The sequence below is a fragment of the Brachionichthys hirsutus genome, chromosome 12 (assembly GCF_040956055.1).
Source record: "Brachionichthys hirsutus isolate HB-005 chromosome 12, CSIRO-AGI_Bhir_v1, whole genome shotgun sequence".
Classification (NCBI taxonomy): domain Eukaryota; kingdom Metazoa; phylum Chordata; class Actinopteri; order Lophiiformes; family Brachionichthyidae; genus Brachionichthys; species Brachionichthys hirsutus.
In genome coordinates this window covers 6,344,175-6,363,730 of record NC_090908.1, presented here as the reverse complement: position 1 = coordinate 6,363,730, position 19,556 = coordinate 6,344,175, and the positions used below count along the sequence as shown (strand labels likewise).

The 19,556-nt window shown below is 41.9% G+C and overlaps 1 protein-coding gene and 1 non-coding gene across 2 annotated transcripts; both read right to left on the bottom strand.

Moving 5' to 3' along the window:
- Positions 1–855: 855 nt before the first annotated feature.
- On the bottom strand, positions 856–11,462 carry prpf40a (PRP40 pre-mRNA processing factor 40 homolog A). Its single transcript, XM_068745933.1, has 25 exons — positions 11,319–11,462; positions 9,707–9,790; positions 9,170–9,188; positions 9,026–9,066; positions 8,868–8,909; positions 8,623–8,733; positions 7,731–7,851; positions 7,613–7,637; positions 7,202–7,417; positions 6,911–7,016; positions 5,699–5,763; positions 5,433–5,597; positions 4,801–4,909; positions 4,557–4,707; positions 4,346–4,479; positions 4,144–4,258; positions 3,842–3,933; positions 3,633–3,749; positions 2,813–2,950; positions 2,607–2,702; positions 2,435–2,521; positions 2,222–2,312; positions 2,073–2,134; positions 1,832–1,987; positions 856–1,339 (listed from the first exon to the last, which is right to left on the bottom strand). Exons 1-25 carry the CDS (start codon positions 11,460–11,462, stop codon positions 1,250–1,252), a joined length of 2,577 nt encoding a protein of 858 aa, XP_068602034.1. The 3' UTR covers positions 856–1,249.
- Positions 11,463–15,672: 4,210 nt separating this feature from the next.
- trnat-ugu (transfer RNA threonine (anticodon UGU)) lies at positions 15,673–15,745 on the bottom strand. Its single transcript has one exon. It is a non-coding gene; the product is annotated as a tRNA-Thr (tRNA).
- Between the last annotated feature and the right edge of the window lie 3,811 nt (positions 15,746–19,556).

The following is a 19,556-nucleotide window of genomic DNA, read 5'->3' as shown; positions in this document are numbered from 1 at the left end:
TTTATTAACTTATAGTTTTTGTTTCCATTTTTGTATATTTAATGACGCCAAATGAATCTACGGTAGTTTGTTAAATCACGTCTCACGGTCACGCAGGAGGCCGTGGTCGCGTCACAAGCGCGTCATCTTCGCGCGACAGAGGAAACAAATCAACCAATAATAAAAGGGGTTCCCGCCAGATGCGCTGTGATTGGCTGGTTCTGATTGACACGCCCTCCTGTAATCACTAAAGCATGTGCTGCCGTTCATCTCTTCTCAGCTACTGTCATGGTGACGTCTCTCTGGATAATACTGGCATGTTTTATTTTCCCTGGAAATGTATCAAGTCAATTTGTGCTTATTTCAAAAATAACATGCTTAAAAAAAAAAAGAAATAGGTGATGAGGTTTTCAACAGATAAGAGCAAATAAACTATTTACATTGGATGTGTGTATTTTCTTTCTCTTTTTGAATCCGCCCTAGAAGCGAGGCTGCCGTTGACGTCCCACTCTGAGGTCAAATATAGGCTCTCACTGACATTAATGGATTGGACAAAGTTTACAACCAAAGTAGCAGAGCGGGTTCAATAAGCACCCAAAAAGTGACTCATATCCTCAAAACTACTTTGGCAACATTAAAACCTTCCTGTTTTGGGGAAAATAGCATGACCGGATGGAACTCAATGCTGGTCATCCACGAATATGAACCGATTAGTTGAACAAGCATCTTATTTCACCCTCCAGTTTAAAAACACAAGTCCATTGGTGATATCTGCTGGGATTTACGCCTCACCAGTGGAAGAAATGTTTCGAGTAAACAAACGTGCCTTCGACCTTTATAACCTCCTTCCTTATGTAATAACACAGACTTCGGTGAAATATTTTATTACATTGCATTACAGTTGAACTTTTACAAATTCCTCCAATTAAAATCTCTTCTGACTATTTGAGAAAAGCTGCAGCTTTTTTTTTTTTTTTTATCTGTTTCAGTCATTGTGACATTAAAGATGCAAGTTTATCTGGATCTAAAAAATGTTGCCAATGGAAAACATGTACATCTACAACTAAAAAAAAGTTACTTGAAAAAACAAAAAGAAACAAAGAGAAACAATCTGAACTTAAGCGAATGATCGGCAATCGGTTTTCTTATTTCAAACAAGTGTAGCACATTCTGTTAAGCTTCAGAGACGTGTTTTCACACAGTCCAGAACGGGAAGGCCAATAGTCAGAGGAGCTCAGAGGGGAATGCTTGAAGAGCAGAAGTACGACCATCAAGGAGCATCCAGCTGTTCCAGTAAAGTTCTTCTCCTCTTCTCCAGCTCGCCTTCACTCAGCTCGCTGCCTGACGTATCCCAGCCACCCTGAATGCAACAGCGGAAAAACCAACAGTCAGAAAATGCCCTTAAAACTACTCATGTGTGTAACTTTGTCCCAATGCAGCTAAGAAAACGGAACAATTAGACTAAAACTCTCCGACAATTTGGCACCGCAGCTTTCCTTGGCGTGGAGACCGTAAGTTCGGAGTATGAATAAAGTAACCAGTAATAATCAAGAGTAGATGAATTGTTCTGTAATCTACTGCCAGTCACCCTTAAATTTGATAAGAGGAAGGTTCAGCCTCTACCAGCTACTGATAAATACTTATTTCAACAATCTGATATCAGAACAGCAGTTTTCAGAATACTTTGCTCTCCTCTCTTCAAAGGCTTCGGTGCCAGACGGAAAACTGAAAGCCGAGCCGAGCGAGTCTGCCGAGCAGCCGGAGACTCACGACGTGCGAAGGTCTCTCAGCCGCCGGGCTTCCCTAACCACGAGACAAACGTTTAACCACAACAGGAGCAGCGGAAACCGACCTCCTCTTTTGCCGCCTTTCTCTTAGGAGACTTCTGCTTCGAGTCCGAGCGAGATTTCCCCCGAGACTTGTCGTTCTCTTTGTCTTTCTCTAGGTCTTTTTCACGCTTCCCATCTCGCTCTCTTCCTTTCTTTTCATTGTCGGAGTCTGGCGATGCCTGGTTGTTGTAATCAACGTTAGTACATGTACTGTATATACAGAGTATTTGTACACAAGGATGTTCGGGCTCTTTCGCCACTTACAGACTTGTGACGTCTCTTCTTGGCTTTCTTCTTGTGCTTCTTGGATTTTTTATAGCTTCTCTCTGGTTACAGGCAGAAAATGACCGTAAATCCCACGACTGCTGTGTATCCATACCATAATAATCGTGTGAGGTTTGTAGGCCACTCACCAGATTCACCACTTGATGAGCGTTCAGAGGGAGATTTGGACTGGGATCTCTTTTTCTTCTTATGGTATTCCTCATCCTCAGACTCTGAGCCCTGTCGGCGCGCACACGCACACACGCACGCACGCACACACACACACACACACACACACACACACACTAAGTGTGAGATTAAGAAGGCGTGATACGGAACATAGGAGATTGCGGCCCACACACCGATCGAGAGCGGGACCGTTTCCTGTGATGCTTCTTGGACTTCTTCGAGTGCTTCTTCGCCTTGGAGTGGTGATGCTGGCATTCGTGCTGCTCGGAAACACACGCCACGTCAACATCATCATCTCCCTCCGTGAGATCGATAAAGCCTTTCCCGCCGTCACGGCACACTTACCTCCAAGACATGCATGAAATCTTTGAATATCCTTTTCCTTTCTGCCTCCAAAGTCACGTCTTCAAACGCAGACTCTTTCAAGAATCTCTCTCGGACCTGAAATTGTGATCGGAAATCGATAACAGTCAACAATGATTATTACTTTTGGGAGAACAATCAGGAGAGGGATAGAAACGGAAAAGAGCTGCTGCATTAAAACCACAGACCATTTCCCATGTCATCTCTGGCTCCAGAGGAGGCGTGGCCTGCTTCAGCATGTTTTTAAAGGCCGCCTCTTTCCGTTTCATCTTCCTGGCCTCCTCCTTCTCTCGCTCCCTCTCTCTGGCTTCGGCCTTCTCCAGTAGCTACGCAGGCAGAGGATTATTTGAACAAATACAAAGACTACGTTTTCACGCTTCACACATTTACATGGCCGGAGCACTTTGGAGGGAAACTGACGTAGCTGGTGGTGAAGTGGCGAGTTCAAGCCGGATTGCATCGTGATGCCTTTTCTCCACAGTAGTCTTTAATTACAGAGATCTATCTGACACGCCACGCTTCTATATCCTCACAAATGCAAAACACAACGGAAGATCATCAAAAGAAAACGTAAACGACATCCCAGCAGGGACCGGATCACTAACAGTCATTTTGCCGTCAATCAGGCGGCTAGAATCAGACAGAAATACTGCAGTGACAGATTAACGACGGAATAAATGCGCTTCTTTATTTCCAGCTCACACGCAAGCGGCTCAATGTCCATTCAGAAACATTCCCGAGGCCGTTTGTGGTTTGTGGCAGACATGCACAAGGGTTAATAAATCCTTCTGGAAATATCGTATAAATATTTCTGGTACACGATGCAATGCCTTTGAACATGGGGAACCATTTAGTTTGGAATCGCTGCAGAGCTTTCCAGTTGAGACCCGACGTTGAAGTAGAAATACTTAAACTTTCATCTAAGCTAATGAGCTTGCTTACTTCAGAAAATATTTAGGATTTCTGAAAAGTGAGAGAAGCTAAATCTACATAGAGCAGACGTCTTACGCTGTTGAAGGCCAGTTTGATGTTCCCTGCATCCAGAGTCGTGGCTCTCTTATCTGAGCTGATGACTGAGCCAAAGTCCTCGAAGCCCGTGTTGATTTCGACAAAAAACCCTTTGTCCTGCAGCAAAAGCAGGAAGACACAAAAATGAAACGAAATAAATCAACAAAGCTAAATGTTAACAGTGTGTTCAGCAACGACAGAGATCTTACCTTAAGAATATCTTTGATGATCCTCTTCTCATCGTGGTAGCGGGCCTTCAGGTCTTCCACATAGAATTTGAACAGATCCAGGGGAGTGGAACCTGCGAGAGGGGCGGGGCAAGTCAACGAAGGGAGAGCATTAAAAAGAGAATCTAGTTCGCTGACCACAAGAATACAAGCCTCATTATTAAGAATTAAACTATCCTGTGTCAACATTCTAAGGCTCTACAGATTGAATGAGGTTACATAAAACACGCGACCCAAACTGAGTTTGAGTTCTCGTCGTGTCGTTTGGTGGCCTGCTGCCTCACCCGGCTGGCCCAGCATGTTGGCAAAGCGGATGTCCGAGCTCAAGGTCGGGTACATCTCCATCCAGGCGGACATAGAGTGAAGCTGACCGTGGTCGTGGAGCTCATCGAGAAATTTCTGAGAGAAAAAGAACGTAAGAAAAACTCCCGACGGCTGGTCATCCAAATATAATGCGTTTTACGCGAGTGAGCGAGGAGCGCTCACCTGGAAGGCCTCTCTGTTCTTGCGCTGTCGTCTCCTTTCCCTGAGAAGAGTCTTCTGTTTCTCTTCCTCCTCCTCCTTCTCCAATGCCCGGATGTGCTCCTCAAAACAAATGAGCGCATCCTCTTTGTCCATATCTGTAAGCAGACGAACCAAACAGCTCAATCAATCAATCAAACAGTTTGCACACCGAAGGGAAATCGTGCTCTCGTACTCTGCAGCTCCTCATCCTCTGCAAAGGTAGGGTTGTCTAGCAGGTACTGCTGCGCCTCGGACCAGGTGGTGCGGTACGTGACGTTGGCCATGTTGTCCAAGATGTTCTTCAGAGCTTCCCAGTTCCTCTTTCTTAGCTGCTTGGCTTGTTCCTGATGACGGTTTGCAGAGCGAGACGTTAACCGTGCTAGCGCTCACAAAGCCCATGCTAAACATGGAAGCCTGAAATCTCTCCAAAGTCATACCTTCTCCTTCTTAGCGAGGTAGAACAGAACATCTTCATAAATCTCCAGCCTGTCTCTTTCCGGCACGCAGCTCCACACGTCGACCTCGGCAAACATCTGTTCAGCTTTCCTGAAAGACAAGTTTACAAAGAAATGAACCACAAGAGGGCAGCATTTCACTGCACACGGTCATTTCTGGCACATTGTTACGCAACAGCAGAGATGCAAAGTGCATAGACGTGATATTCACAGTGGTGGTAAAAAAATGAAAGAGTTGAACCTGATGAACTCAAGAATTAGGAGTGAGAAACTGAACTCAAAGAAAAACAAACAAACAAACAAACTGCTATCCAGCCCAACCCCAGGGGCAAACGAACTCTGAAACCGGCTCCTTGTCAAGGTGACCCTGACAAGGCCTCTACAATAATACACTGACCAGATAGTTTCTGGTCTTGGGGTTGCGTCCCGCTTTTATTCACACATGATCTCATACTGAGCTGAGCATCCTAACTGATTAATCCAGAAGATTATCCATCTTATTATCAGCTATAATGACCTTTCACTGATACCATTTGTATAACCATATTGGCAATTCAGGAAACCCAAAATCAATACTAGTGAACAGTCCACTGTGATATCCCTGCGGCTCTCACTTATATCTGGTGGTAGACGTCATCTTCTCGTGGTTCTCCAAGAACCTCTGGAAGGTCTCTTTGGACTCTTTGTATTTAATCCGGGCTTCCTCTTTTTCCTCCTTCTCGGTTTGGACTTTGTAGGCGTTGAACGCCTGTTTCTTCTCACTCAGTTTGGGGAGAGCGCTACGATGGCAAAGAAAAGGGGGGGACCAGATGGGAACAGCGCTCACCAGATGCTGTAAATAATAACACGAGCTAATCCCCGGAGGCTCGCGGTGGCGTACCTGTAGCGAGGATCGTTGATGATCATTTTCATGGCCTGTTCCCAAGAGGAGTTTGAGGACACACCCTGAAATACAGAGATCAACAAAGTCATGGCGGCATGTACGGTCAAACCGAGAGGCTAACGTGTGCGCTAAAGTCCTGACGTGTTCAACGATCGAGTGACGGAGATGGATAGCATCAGGAGGACAATGAGCTGAGCTGCTTTGTCTCCACATTCTTAATTACTAAAAAGATGCAGAGTGGCAATAATTCATAGAAGTACCACTGACGCCTTCTCTAAGTGCCCTTTCTGCCTCTCCTGGAGGGACACCGGCTCCATCCATTATGAGCCGATTCCTCCGTCTCCTCGTTGCCACGGTTATTCTAACTCACTGAGGCATCCCACTTTCTGTCGCCGTCTTAATCCCAGCCTGCGCCGTGCTGTTGATCTAATGAAGCTAATCATAAAGACACAGCCATTACGATCCGGCAGGAAGTAGCAGGCAATCTCAGAGGAGAGCTTTGTGCACAAAATTAAAATGGGTCTATATATAGCAGCGCTCAAAGTGGGTGGCACATGGCGAAACGTAACAATGGTGCTACGACCTCCCTGAGGCTCACCAGGAGGGGCGGGGCACGTTCAGATCCACGGGTATTCAGAGAGGCGGCAAGGTAAAAACTAACCTTTCAGACTAATCGTTAGATAACAACGAACCGCTAATCATCCAGACGGCTGGGAGTTCACCCCGAGGGGCTCACATCCCAACCAAACCCACATTGTTAGGTGTGAAAATCTGGAACTTCCCATCAGCAGGTTTAACGTTGCTGTCTCAGATTATTATCAGTTTACGCACAAGATGCTTTATACAAATATTCATTTGGTAGAACGGCTGCGTGTGTTACAATAAATAAACCCTTCATGTTGAATCACCTGCATGAATTTGTTGGATTTTTCAATTGGCAAACGGAACTCCCTCTAAATAATGAGGCAATGAGCTTCATACTCTTAGTGGCTTAGTGGTAGCAAGAGCAAGATAAAGCTTTTTAAAACCCTGAATAATAGATGAATACACGGTGAATTCACGGATGTACTGCATGTCCTAGCAAGTGCAATAAGACAAGCAGTCCAACTTGGTCTGTGGATTTGAGCCGCTGAAATCGAGTACATTGAACACGGCCTCTCCACTGGGTTCTTCATCCACATGCTGAACCCACTGGAAGGCCCGGCTCACCTTCTCCTTCAGCAGCTCTTTGAAGGCCTGCTTGGCTTCCTCTTTCGTGTTCCACTTGTACACTTTCTTCTGAATCTCTGGTCTTTCTTCTTTTGCAACTTCAACACTGGGGTCAGAGGAAAATGACGAGACTAACGAAACTGTACAAAGTATTTAAGACACTAAGCATTTATCATAAATGAATTAAACATAGTTAAATGGTGTTGTGCACACAAACCCAGAAGACCTATGATTCTACGGTTTAAGCTGGACGTACATGGCACCCGTGTCTGCGTCAGACCGAACTGTTACCTGACTACGGCCTCTGGGGCAGCGGTGCTCTCTGAGGAAGCCACAGGTGCATCTGCAGGCTTGACCTCAGACGCATTATGCTCAGATGCCTGAGCCACGTGTTCCTCTGGGACCACTGTTGGAGTTTCTGCCTCCATTACAGTCGCTATCGCGGCTGTATTCTCTGCTTGCACCACAGGAGCTGCTGTGGTGCCCGGAGGTGCCGTTTCTGTCGTTCTGAAAACACATCATGACAGGTCAGATCACGCCGCGCGACCCGGAGAATAACCGAGGACGATGGAGCTTCGGCCAACATTAATATTCATCAGACTGCCAACAGGTTTTTGATCAGTGCAATGATTACTGTATGCAGTCTTCACAACAGAAGGTGCAGCAGCGCAGAGCAGCAGAGGGTGAGGAACGAGCTCTTACCCGTTCTCCTCTGCTTTGATCAAGGCTGGAAGGGAGCAGAGGAGAAAACGCCGTTAGGGTACTTCTATTCATTTCAAAGCGTGCTGCAGACGAGACGGCTCAGAGATACACTATTTACCTTCCAGATCCTCCAGGTCTTTGGGTTTGGTCCATCTGGACTCCTTTGTCTGTGAGTTGTAATAATAAGGCTTGCCTGTGTCAGACTTGTACTCCTTCCAAGGGCATTTAGACAGCATTTGCTACAGACGGGGGAGAAGCAGAATGTTAGGCTCCACACTAATTCCATCCACCACGTTTAGTTATGCCATGAATTAAATGTTCAATCTAGGATAAAAGGATTGGCCTTTTTAATATTTGCCTGTAAAGTGGACTAAGTAGTAAATATTGTGTTGTCTGAGGAAGATAACTTCCCAATAACCATCATGAAAGCGTCTCCAGCCAACGCATCAGTAATGATACCGCCTCTATTCCTTTGGTTAGCCGAGAGTTGTATATGTTTTTGTATATATCACCTTAAAACCATATTTCCTTTGAAAAGTTAAGAAATATGATCTGCAGCCAAACAAAAATACTGAAAGGCACTGACGGCTAATTTATGCAGAAAGGTTTGGACACCTCGTGTGTATTTTGGGGCGTTTGCACGGTGGAATAAAAACAACAGATTAAATATAGATATAAAAACAACATATTATGTAGGATCCTGTGTTAAGGAATTGTTTTCACTTGGAGTAACTTGAAATCCTTTTTACAAGGACACATTTCACCAGCCTGGCTTGAGGGATTGAGCGTTTAACTCACGTCGCTTGTTAGTTTGTTGCCAACACAAAATTCAACAATAGTAAATCAGAATATTGCAAAAACTCTAAGAAGCAAATATATTTCTCAAAACGGAATAGCACATTTGAAACAGTTGAAATCACGTTAAATGACACAGAATCCCACATCCTTAGAAAGAGGGACACGTGAGCAAGTTAATAAAGGGCTACTTGAGGTATTATAAAGGTTTGCACCTCTGCAGGAGATTTCAGATCCTCCGGTTTCTCCCATGTGGACTGCTTAGTCTCTGTGTTGTAATAATAGGTTTTCCCATCCAGTGATTTGTGCTCTGTCCACAGGGACTTCTGTCAGGGACAAAAACAACAGAAGAATCAGAGTGAACAATATAAAGCACGAAACCAAGATGCTGAATAAACACCGTCTAGATAACATAATTAAGTCCCTTAAATACATGATTCTATCGTCAAAGGGAACAAACCTTCTTGGGCTGTTCTTCCTGCGGTGATCCGTTTGTGGCGCTCTGCAGGGAGGACAGAAGAAAATGACAGAAGAAGACACAAGAAGAAACGCCGGAGCTAACGATGAGAACGCAAAATAGTAAACTTGCAATTACTGCATGTAAAGAAATATTCTTACACGACACACACTCACACTTGGAGCTGTTCCGGGAGCAACAACTGTGAGGATGAAAACACAAATACGGGAGATGTTTTACTTCTAATGAATACAATATAGGCAAGAATATCTTTGATGAGGAAAGTGACAAATTAAGGGCGTTACCTGTGGAGTCAACACCAGGCTGTGGAAAGGAACATTTCATTAATGGAAACACTCACGAATGTGGAAGATCACATCACAGTAACTTAAGCTTTCCTAAATAGCACAGACCTTCACAGCCTTAAGAAGCGACAAGCTTTTACATCCAAAGACACGGATCTCAAATATGTCTAAAAATGAAAAATTAAGCAATTTGATGGAAGCAACCGACTGGGGCTGCTACAAAGCATGTGTGAAAACATGCTTCCAACTCAGCAGATCATCATCAGTGAGGTCTCATTACACTTACGCTGATTTACAACTGACCAAAGCCAGAACAAACTAGTGAAAGATTTGAACTTTAATCACACGCTGTGTTTATATTCTGCTTCCTTTTAGCGGTTTCACTTCAACACGTGGCTCAATATGTCCATTCTATCAAAGCGGAATGACATCCATTGACATCCAACAGCGAAAGCTCGGCTGCCCGTTTAGAAACCGTCGTCTATTTTTGAGTAGTGTGAAACCGAGCGTTGATGAGAAAGTAGCGAGAAGTGTTACCGGTCCTGTTGGCTGTACAGCAGCAACTGGGATGCGAGGGGGCATCATCATCGCTGCCATCATAGGTGGCATCATGCCTGGCATCTAAAAAAAGAAGCATCATGAAAAATTCATCTGACATTTCCATGCCACCTACAGCACGCCGAAGTATCCAGGCGCAGCGCGGGGCAGGGCGTTGGTGCGCGTGACGGACTTCTTACAACCGGGAGGGAGGCTGAGACTGAAACTGAGTCTGAATTGCTTATTCCGTGGTGTGATGTCACATTTTAATCTGTGAAGCAACAACATCAGCTCAGCACCTCCTGAGCCTTGTGCTGCCGACACCTTCATCACACACGCGACACTATCACGCCTATTTATACGCACGACAGAACCACATATGCTTGCTAAATGTGATCCATTTTTGCTTTTACGTATAAATAATAGGGGCGCACCGACCGACTTTTAAAAAATCCTGACCTGCCGATACAGATTTTTTTATTAATGGACAGCAGACGCCTTCAACGTTCCGATCTTATTTGATTGAAAACAAACACAATGTGTGCAACAGGCTACACTGCAGACCTGTTTTGAGTCTCACCAAAATAAAGGGCACAGCAGTGTTTTGCTTTTACAGATAAAAGGAAATGACAAGGTTTGAGGTCGTTATTAAAATAACTATCCACAGGACAATCTAACAAAACAACCTAAACCATAAGGTGTCCTGAGTTTGAGGTTTTCTTTCTTGTAGCGCAAAAAGAAAAAATGTCCAAATGATGTGGTTATTTCAATGTAAAATTGTCAATCTAAAAATAACTGGCAACAGTTTACAGGACTAAAGATCCTAAAAGTTAAACATTCTAATAGTCTAGAATGTTTAACATTTTCACAAGTCAACGGGTAATAACAAGAATTAACATGGCACAGGTCATTTCTGCTTTTTCACCAGACAGGTGAATTATTCTACCCAACAGACAATGATGGTTACAGGATGTCTAAAATTACTCTAAATCAGCGGTCTCCAACCCTTTTCCCGCCACGGACCGGTTTCACGCCGGGCAATTTTTCCGTGGACCGGAGGAGTAATTAAATTAAAAAGAAGGAATATAATCTCACCAATAAACTTTATATTATGCACTCGCAATAACCATTAAACAATTATTACACCAATATCTACTCACCATTAGTTCTGGTCTCAATAACTGCTTCTGTCCTTCATGGTCACGTTTTTTTGTTTCATAAATTCCACATTCTTGTTTTTTACTCCAGGTTCTTGTCTCTGTGCCGAAGCAGTTCTGAACCCTTCGTTGTCTCGTTAACGAAGCCAGTCGGCTGGCGACAAACCGTGTTTTAAGTCTGACTCCTGGTTTGTCTGTTAAAATTGGACTTTTCCCCTTAGCAAAGAAGCTCTCGAAAGACGTTTGTGTTTGTTTTTTTTAATCAACTTTCACTAGTTTACGGCTGTTTTTTCAGTAACGTATCATGTGACCAAGAAAATTCACAGGCGATTGTTACGTTGGAGAAAGTCCGGTCGTTTTAGTAATTCTTTCTGTGCGGCCCGGTAACAAATGGCTCACGGACCGGTGGTTGGGGACCACTGCTCTAGAAGACATGAAGAGCATGCAAGACGCACCTGTCCCATTGGTGGTGCCCCCATTGGTGGCATTATACCTGGGGGAATTATACCAGGTGGCATGGGCGTCATGTTGGGCGGTCGCTGTCCCATTGGTGGCATGCCCATGGGAGGGAAATGAGGCGGTATTCCTGGTGGTCCCATCTAAACAAAGAAAGCAGATACATTGCAGCAGATTAAACATTAATGAAGACTTTTAATATTGAATCATCTCATTTCAGCCCTGCGTGAAAACTCAAAACAAGAGGAGAAAAGCTAATTTGTCATAAACACACTGCATCCACCACTGACTTACAAATGGGGGAAGTATCCCTGAGGGTGGGACACCTGCGTAGGGTGGCGCTTGGTTCGGGCCATTATTAGCCTCCGTTGAAGACTGCCATGAATAAAGAATACCAGATTTAGTGAATAGCCAGTGGTTTAATGTGTGCACACTTAATGCAGCATCATAAAAAGTGTGCAGTGTCTCTAAATATCTATATATTTATATACAGTACACCATATGGTTTCTAAAAGCGGTTTGATTAGAATGGCTACAATTTTACAGTGTAGCTACGATAAAAGGAACTTTTTCATGGCATGCACAATCTACATACAGAAAGGCGGCTCGGTAGCGTAAATGAAACAACTCAATATAAAACTTATTTAATTCACAAGCTCCAGACTCCAAAACAACCCGAAATCAAGCCCTTCTGAAGCGAAACATTACGACCGTCATCATGATTGGAGACGGGGCTATCGCATTCGTCTGCATTTATTTGAGATTTGTGCACATATACTGAAATCTGCTGATGTCCGAAGTGAGAGATGAGAACAAATTAGGAGTGCTACTCAATGCAATGTCTTTAAATGTCTTTGACTGGCAGGAAGCCTAAAGCCTGAATAATAATTCCAAGCAAAGCAGCAAATGTTTGGCAGTTATGCTTGAAAGGTTAAGCAATCACATGATGTTTCATCTTTCCTGCTGATCTGCCTCGTTACACTGCAGGACAATGCTCACACAAACATGACCGGCACTCGGCTGCCACCAGCATCACTACGGGACGCCATTTTCTTTACAGTCCTTGAACCCTCAGCTTCAACAAAGAGGTAAAACAGGAAGACATCCCACTGATCAGTGGAGGGACACGGACACGATCAATGGAGGCAGGGACGGCCCTTCAGACAGTGTGGCGGTCCCAAACCCAAAACCAGCCATTCTGGTGATCTGTTCAATGCAACCTATAAAAAATAATTTATGCATGTTGCTATGTCAGATTTGTACCATGCTTATTCTGGAGAAGGCCACAAGCCATAACTTTTATATTATTACCACTTGTAACCATAATATTTATTTCATTAAATAGATTATTTCACAACTCTACAAACCTCCAACTATGGTTTTATTAGATTTCTGCGAGCAGTGTCGTGATCACAAAAGAGGAATCAAAAATACGAATGAATATTTTTCTCTAACCACTGGTTAATAGTTGCATTTGCTAAAACTATTAATAATATAGAAAATTAATTTTTAATAAGAGAAATGCATAAAAGCTCAGTCGGTGCAGTTAATTAAGATAATTGCAAATGCAGGTTAATTTTAAAGCAGCCCAAGCCTGTTGAAAGGTAGATCAGATTGATCCTTTTTTGCTTTGGTTTAGGATGAGCAGTACTATTTTTTCATTGAACAGAGCAGAACATAGGCACACAAATCCAGATTTAATTATTATAATGGGACGCGTGGCCTCTTTAAGATAAGAGTTTATGAGACCCGAGTATAGAGAACACAAGGAACTCTTTGGGTTTAAATCTCTCTTTTTCTCAAGTCCTCTCCCCATTTATTCTGTATGAAATACACGACGCGTCACCAAAAAAAAGAAGGATAATTAACTAAACATGAAAGAATAAATGAAATATCATAATACAACTTAATTATCTGAATTAAATCTTACATCATCTCTCTTCTGTACTCTGGCTAAACAACAAATGAGTCTTAGCCCGCCCCAGAGGAGCATAAGATCCCACTGTAACAGTTTATGCAATGCTGAATTTGCTTTATGGAATATAATCCATAATAATTAATAAACCTGTCTTATTTGTTAAACTTTCTTTATAAAACAGGCCATTGATTATAATGCAGACCTAATTCACAACAACAAAACTTTAATATATGCTGACTGAAAAAACATTTACTTTCAAATTGCATTCTAGGACTGGTGATGATGTCCACGATTGCATATTCCGGTAACCTTTTGGGAAGGTCAGTTTGATGGCTATAAAAATGTATATAAAAAGCACGGATACATAAGTATAATTATGTATGACAGATGTACAAAATCCCACTAATGGATGATTATGAGAATAATTATCAATATATGCTTTCTAACCTAAACATCAGAAACAAGAACTTTCTCATCTTGGGGCGTTCCATTAATCACAGAGAACCGTTAATCAGCAGGGTTAATTATGCATTAACATTGGCTGAGTTGCATTGACTACTTATGCTTGAATATGGGTGCATGAAGCTGATCAGCATCCAAACAAGTCCAGGTTCAGAGGTCAAAGTTTGACTTACAGAATGAGTATATATATATATGTGTGTATTTTATGCACCCATGCAATAATACACAATTTTCATTTCAGTTTTCAAAGCTGAAAAATATATACGAAGGTAAATAATGTCTTAAGAGACTTACAACGATTTTTACATTGTTACGAATTTAACTAATTACATTATTTGCAATATGTAAACAATAGCGCAAACATCGGCGTTAATAATGCTGTTTTATTGAAGTGCTAACCGAATGCTACATTTTCAGTATCTGCCAGGCTTCCAAAGAGCAGACTGATATTTCCCCCTTTTTGATTGACGCCAGCTTTTAATCAACCACAAAATATGTGGTTGATTAAAAGTCTCTTTACCGTCAGAAAATGCTATTTATTTAAGCGCCTGAAACCATCTGAAAATGACTCGGACGATGAATGACTGGTGACTCTGCCTAAACACTGGAAAAGAAGAATGGTTTACGAATGGCTGACTTCGGAGTTAAGCTAGTTGTTTGACTCGCAAACTACATTACGTTACGCATTTTGGAAGCCAATCGATATGATTTGAGAATATCAATATATATATTTGCTAAAATTATTTGGAACAAAGTATTTCTACAATGTAATGTACATTTATATTTAAAATAGTTTAGCAGCATTTCCAAGGCATAGCCTGAGCCATGGCGATGTGTGTGTCACTTAGCTCAGTGCTAACACAACGTGCTAGCATGTGATGTTCTTAGAACACGTAACATTGTTATAACAGAACGCAGACAAACAGCCGGTCGATAATCAAACAACAACTAAGAACAAATGTGCATTAGAGAGTTACTCGTGTTAACGTTACAGAAAACAACTTATTCTTTTGAATGGTTGCGCTCACCATGTTGACGAGAGGGTAAGAACCTCCGAGAAACTTGAGCACCTCTCAACAACGAGCGAAATGATTGGCCCAATTCTCTCCGAGTAGTACCAGGTCAAAGGTGAATACTCTGTAGCGTCATTCTGCGTTGGAGATGTGCAGAAAGGCGCAGCAACAGTGGGACTGCTGCGTTTGTAAATGATCAGTGTACGATTTCCGGATTCCTGTCGGCAAAACAACCAAAAACCTTCATGGAACACTGTAATCTCTGCAACAAATCTGAAAACTGTTAAAATAGGCGAAAAGGAAGCAAGTGGATGTGGCGTTTCTTTTGAAATTAATGTTTAGTTCCAAATTGCAACAATTTCGTCAGTTCGTAGTTAGAAAAAAAAGCCAAACTAAACGCCTCTTGTAGAAGAGCAATTCAAATCGTTTACTCAAGTAAAATGAGAAAAACATATTGCTTCAAAATACACCATCAAAAGTAGAATAATTTAATTCCAAAGTGTGTCTAAACTGAGTATAAACTTTGCAATTTTAGACTTGTTTAGACTTGTTTTGTTTAATTTCGAACAACGCATCTTTTTAAAATGCTTTCTTCCACACTAACATTGATATCTCCACAAGAGGGCAGTGAAGAATCAAACGTTTTGACGACAAAGAAAACAGTGACAATAAATGAATTTAACTCGCTACTAAATGAAAAGAGTCAAAAGCAGAGGCATCAGTGTTGTCAGTAGTGGTCCAAGGGCCTGTTAAATATAACGGCACATTTCAGAAGATATGGCTTGTCTGTGTCATATCTTTAATGGCTAGGATGTTTTCCCAGTTTACCTGGTGGGCATAGTGTATTAGAGTATATCGTTATTTTTAATTTTAGTATTTTCTGTACAGCAGTTGTCAACAGTCTAGAGATGTGGATAAAAAAAACATATTTCTATTGCTTCCAAAGGAAAAGCATAATAAAGGCCCTAGTGAGAATTGAACTCACGACCCCTGGTTTACAAGACCAGTGCTCTAACCCCTGAGCTATAGAGCCATTGACAGGTCAGCAGGTGCAAGTAGAGATCAAAATCAAATTTCATGACCAAAAGTCTGCAGGTCCTTCTGTCCGTGGTGCTGCAGAACCTGGACCTGTGGCCCTCAACACTGATATCCACATCGCTAGCATTAGCTAGCTTTAGTCAATATCTTGTTCAGCAGCCTATCTCGATCACTTCCCTCTCCATCTCCTTGTTTTTGACGCTCCTCCTGCCTGTCATTCTCTCTCTCTCTCTCTCAAACCAGCCGGTCCAGACAGATGGCCGTCCACCATGAGTTCTGTCCAAGGTTTCTGCCTGTTAAAGGGAAGTCTTTCCTTGCCTCCGTTGCCAAAGTGCTTGCTCTTGTGGGTCAAGTTGGGTTCTGTCTTTCCCTGCTAATCCTGAACATGCCTTGAGGTGACTTTCTGTTGAGATCTGGCGCTATATAAATAGAATGTAATTTAATTTAATTTAATTATTCAATTTCAAATTTTACATTTATATGAATACTGTAACACTGACACTCTTTTGGAAAGTTTGAGGAACCAACTCATGGTATGATGATGGCCGACCAAAATATCCCACATGTAATGAAACCAGTCTATTGAGCTGTGACTGCTCCTAACCTCCCCTTCTACACTGCATTATAAACAGTGCCCAATACAGCTGAGTCTAAAATGAGTCTAAAGTCGTGGTAAAATCCACCTCAAATAACACATGTTCATCATTATCCTAGAATGTTAAATATTTCTGTTATTTATTTTTGTAAGTTGTCTCTATATGTAATTTTTGTACTTTACTATTAATTCAATTCAATTCAATTTTATTTCTTTAGCACCAGTTCACAACAGAAAGTCATCTCAAGGCACTTTACAGGATTAGCAGGGAAAGACAGAACCCAACTTAACCCACAAGAGCAAGCACTTTGGCAACGGAGGCAAGGAAAAACTTCCCTTTAGTATTACGTAGTACAATTCTTAGTGCAGTATAACAATAGCAATCATTGTGGATGTTATAACAGGTTCTCATCGTTCCAGAGTCAGGAGTTATTGCTGTTCAGACACAGCAAAATTACCTCGGTGTATTGGGGATCATTTGGAGAACAGGCTGTGATTTTCCAATAATTGGTGCCTGTGTCCCGGCTCTCCGGGCTGTCTGCTGCCGTCATGATTCCCGACGACCCAGGGAAAACAGGGGTCAGCCAACACACTTTTTACCCCTTTAAATGCTATGAAGGAATCTGGTGTGTCTTATTTCCTTGCTCCTCTTACACACACTCTCTGCCCACAAAAAACAAGGCTAAAGTGTAGCTCACCCATTTCAGGGTTACTCAAACAGAAAATTATCATGATGGCCTCATGAACACGTTCATTTGAATTTATTCCAGTTCCTGTCCTGTAGAGATTCCTATTCTTATTCCTCCTGTGAGTCATAAATATTTTGAATGATCAATGTTAAGTCTTTAGGATCAAGAAACACATTTAATATAAATGTACACAATGTTCATCTTATTTGTTTGATGGTCAGCACTGCTGTTTACTATGGGCTGTTGAAGCGTGAAGTACGAGGTATGAAGTAAGAGACAGATGAGCCCACATACAAGCAGACTGCAATCAACGCTGATGTATTTACTGACAAGTGGAGGAGAATTTCCGATCCATTTTCTTAACAAGCCAAAAAGACAACAAGGCGACAGAGAAGTGCAGCGATTAATCAGGTAAACCCCAGGAAAACAAATAAACATTAAACCAACAATGAATCAATTACCAGAATATAGCTGCTAATGTTTTTGTATGTATGTACTGTATGTATGGATCTATGTATGTATGTATGTATGTATGTGTGTGTGTATGGATGGATTTGTTTATTTATTTATTATGTGTGCCAAGGAGGTTCTGTTTTCAATTGTTTATTTGTTTATTTGTTTGCTTGTTCGCAGCATTACAGAAAAAAGGGCAGAATAGATCTTGATGTAAAAATATGAAGATGGGTCTTGGTCTAATTTAGACCCCATCAAATTATGAGAGCAATCTGGATACCTGTCTGGATACAAACAAATCTGCATTTTCCCATTCACTTGTAATTGAGTGTTTTTTTTTTTTTAATGGAGGCTTTAAAAAAATATATATCTAAAAATTCATTTCATTTACCAAAGATCACAGTCATAAAGGGGTGTGATATCACTATCGTGCACAATGTCTTCTCGATGAATCAGAATAACATCAGTAATTGTTGATTGGAATTAAAGTGTAATTCAAATTTTTTTCATGAAGTAATCATTATGCATGAGTAAATATAGGATATGAAAGCAACACATTCTCCCCATGATGCTGCTTTGGTGTTCCTGAAAGTCACAGAGGTCCTGCTGCCAGCAGCCGAAAGCATGATCAGACTTTGCTGCAGAGTACCAACGAAACAAGATTTTCCTGAGAGGAATCAACAAAATCTGTCTCAGAACAATCAAATGTCACTTCTGCCTGACTCCATGGATTCAGACATATTCATCTCTTGTCTTTGATTTGTTTTCAATTTATTTTTCATCTCGATGATTGTTAATCAGATGTGAAACCGTTCCTCAGCTGATTCCATCCAGTGCGGATACATGCAGTGTATTACTGCACTTTGGTGGTGGGTCTATTTATATATCCTAACACAGTTAGGCAGGGCCTCATTGCCGTGTGGGATTGATTCGTAATATATAAGGTGGTCAATGTTTGCCTCTGGCTATTGTCTCCTGCTAGCTTTGAGTCCAGCATGCTGTTGACCTGCCTTCCAGGCTCTCTTCCCTCATCTAACAATTGGCTTTCTGTCAACCACGGTCACATTGACGATCAACAACACAGTATTACATCTGTAGCATGGCTGCCAAAGCTGCAAATGAGGTAACACGATTCTGTTTGGATGTTATCTCAACTACAAAGCTTTTACAAATCAAAGATTTGTGTGTGGGTTTTTTTTTTGGTCACAGTAAAAGTCATGCATTTCCTTTTATCATTCATAAAACATTCTCTTTCATCGTTCATAAAACTTCCCTTCGTGTGGGGGTGTCAGAGTTATCATCCACAGGGTGTGAGGGAATCACCCTGTCAGGGGGTGAGTCTGTTTTCATGTGCTTTGGGATCAAGTCATTCGTTAAACAACTAACACCATTTTGATTATTGGTTTAGTAGTTTTTATACTGTGTGTAAATGTGGGCACAGAATGTTCAGGGCGGGGGGGGGGGGGGGATTAGAACAATGAATATGGTAATCAGCCTTCTGGACAGGATTTGTCCTGCTAGTGGATAAACATATTCCTTTTAAAAGCAATAATGTATTCAGTTTTTTTTATTGTTTTAGTGGAATTAGATTTGTCTACATGTGCTTCTCCTTCAGGTGATTATTGACCATTTTTCAGAATAATCCCTGAAAGCATTAACTCTGAGCCAGACCAGAAAAATCAAACATTATCCAATCAATGCGCGCAACAGTCCGTGCAGCCTGGTTATAGATATATATACTTCACATAGCACTGCTTCTATCAAACCTCTATATCACAAATGTTGGACCTTGGCTGCACTGAGCTTTGTACAGCAAAATTATTGCAGGAGTCTGGAAACTATTTTTTGGTAAGATTCCTCTCTGGGTTGAAATTATCATGCAACGACCACACAAAGATGCTGATTGCTGAGTACCAGCTATTCACAGTTGCTTTCTGAAAGAGTCGCTGATTCCGTCATTTAGGTTTCTTATAGTGGACTTGACTTCCCTTTAGCAGTGACACACACACACACACACACGCACACACACACACACACACACAAACACACACATTATATTGCACTCATGT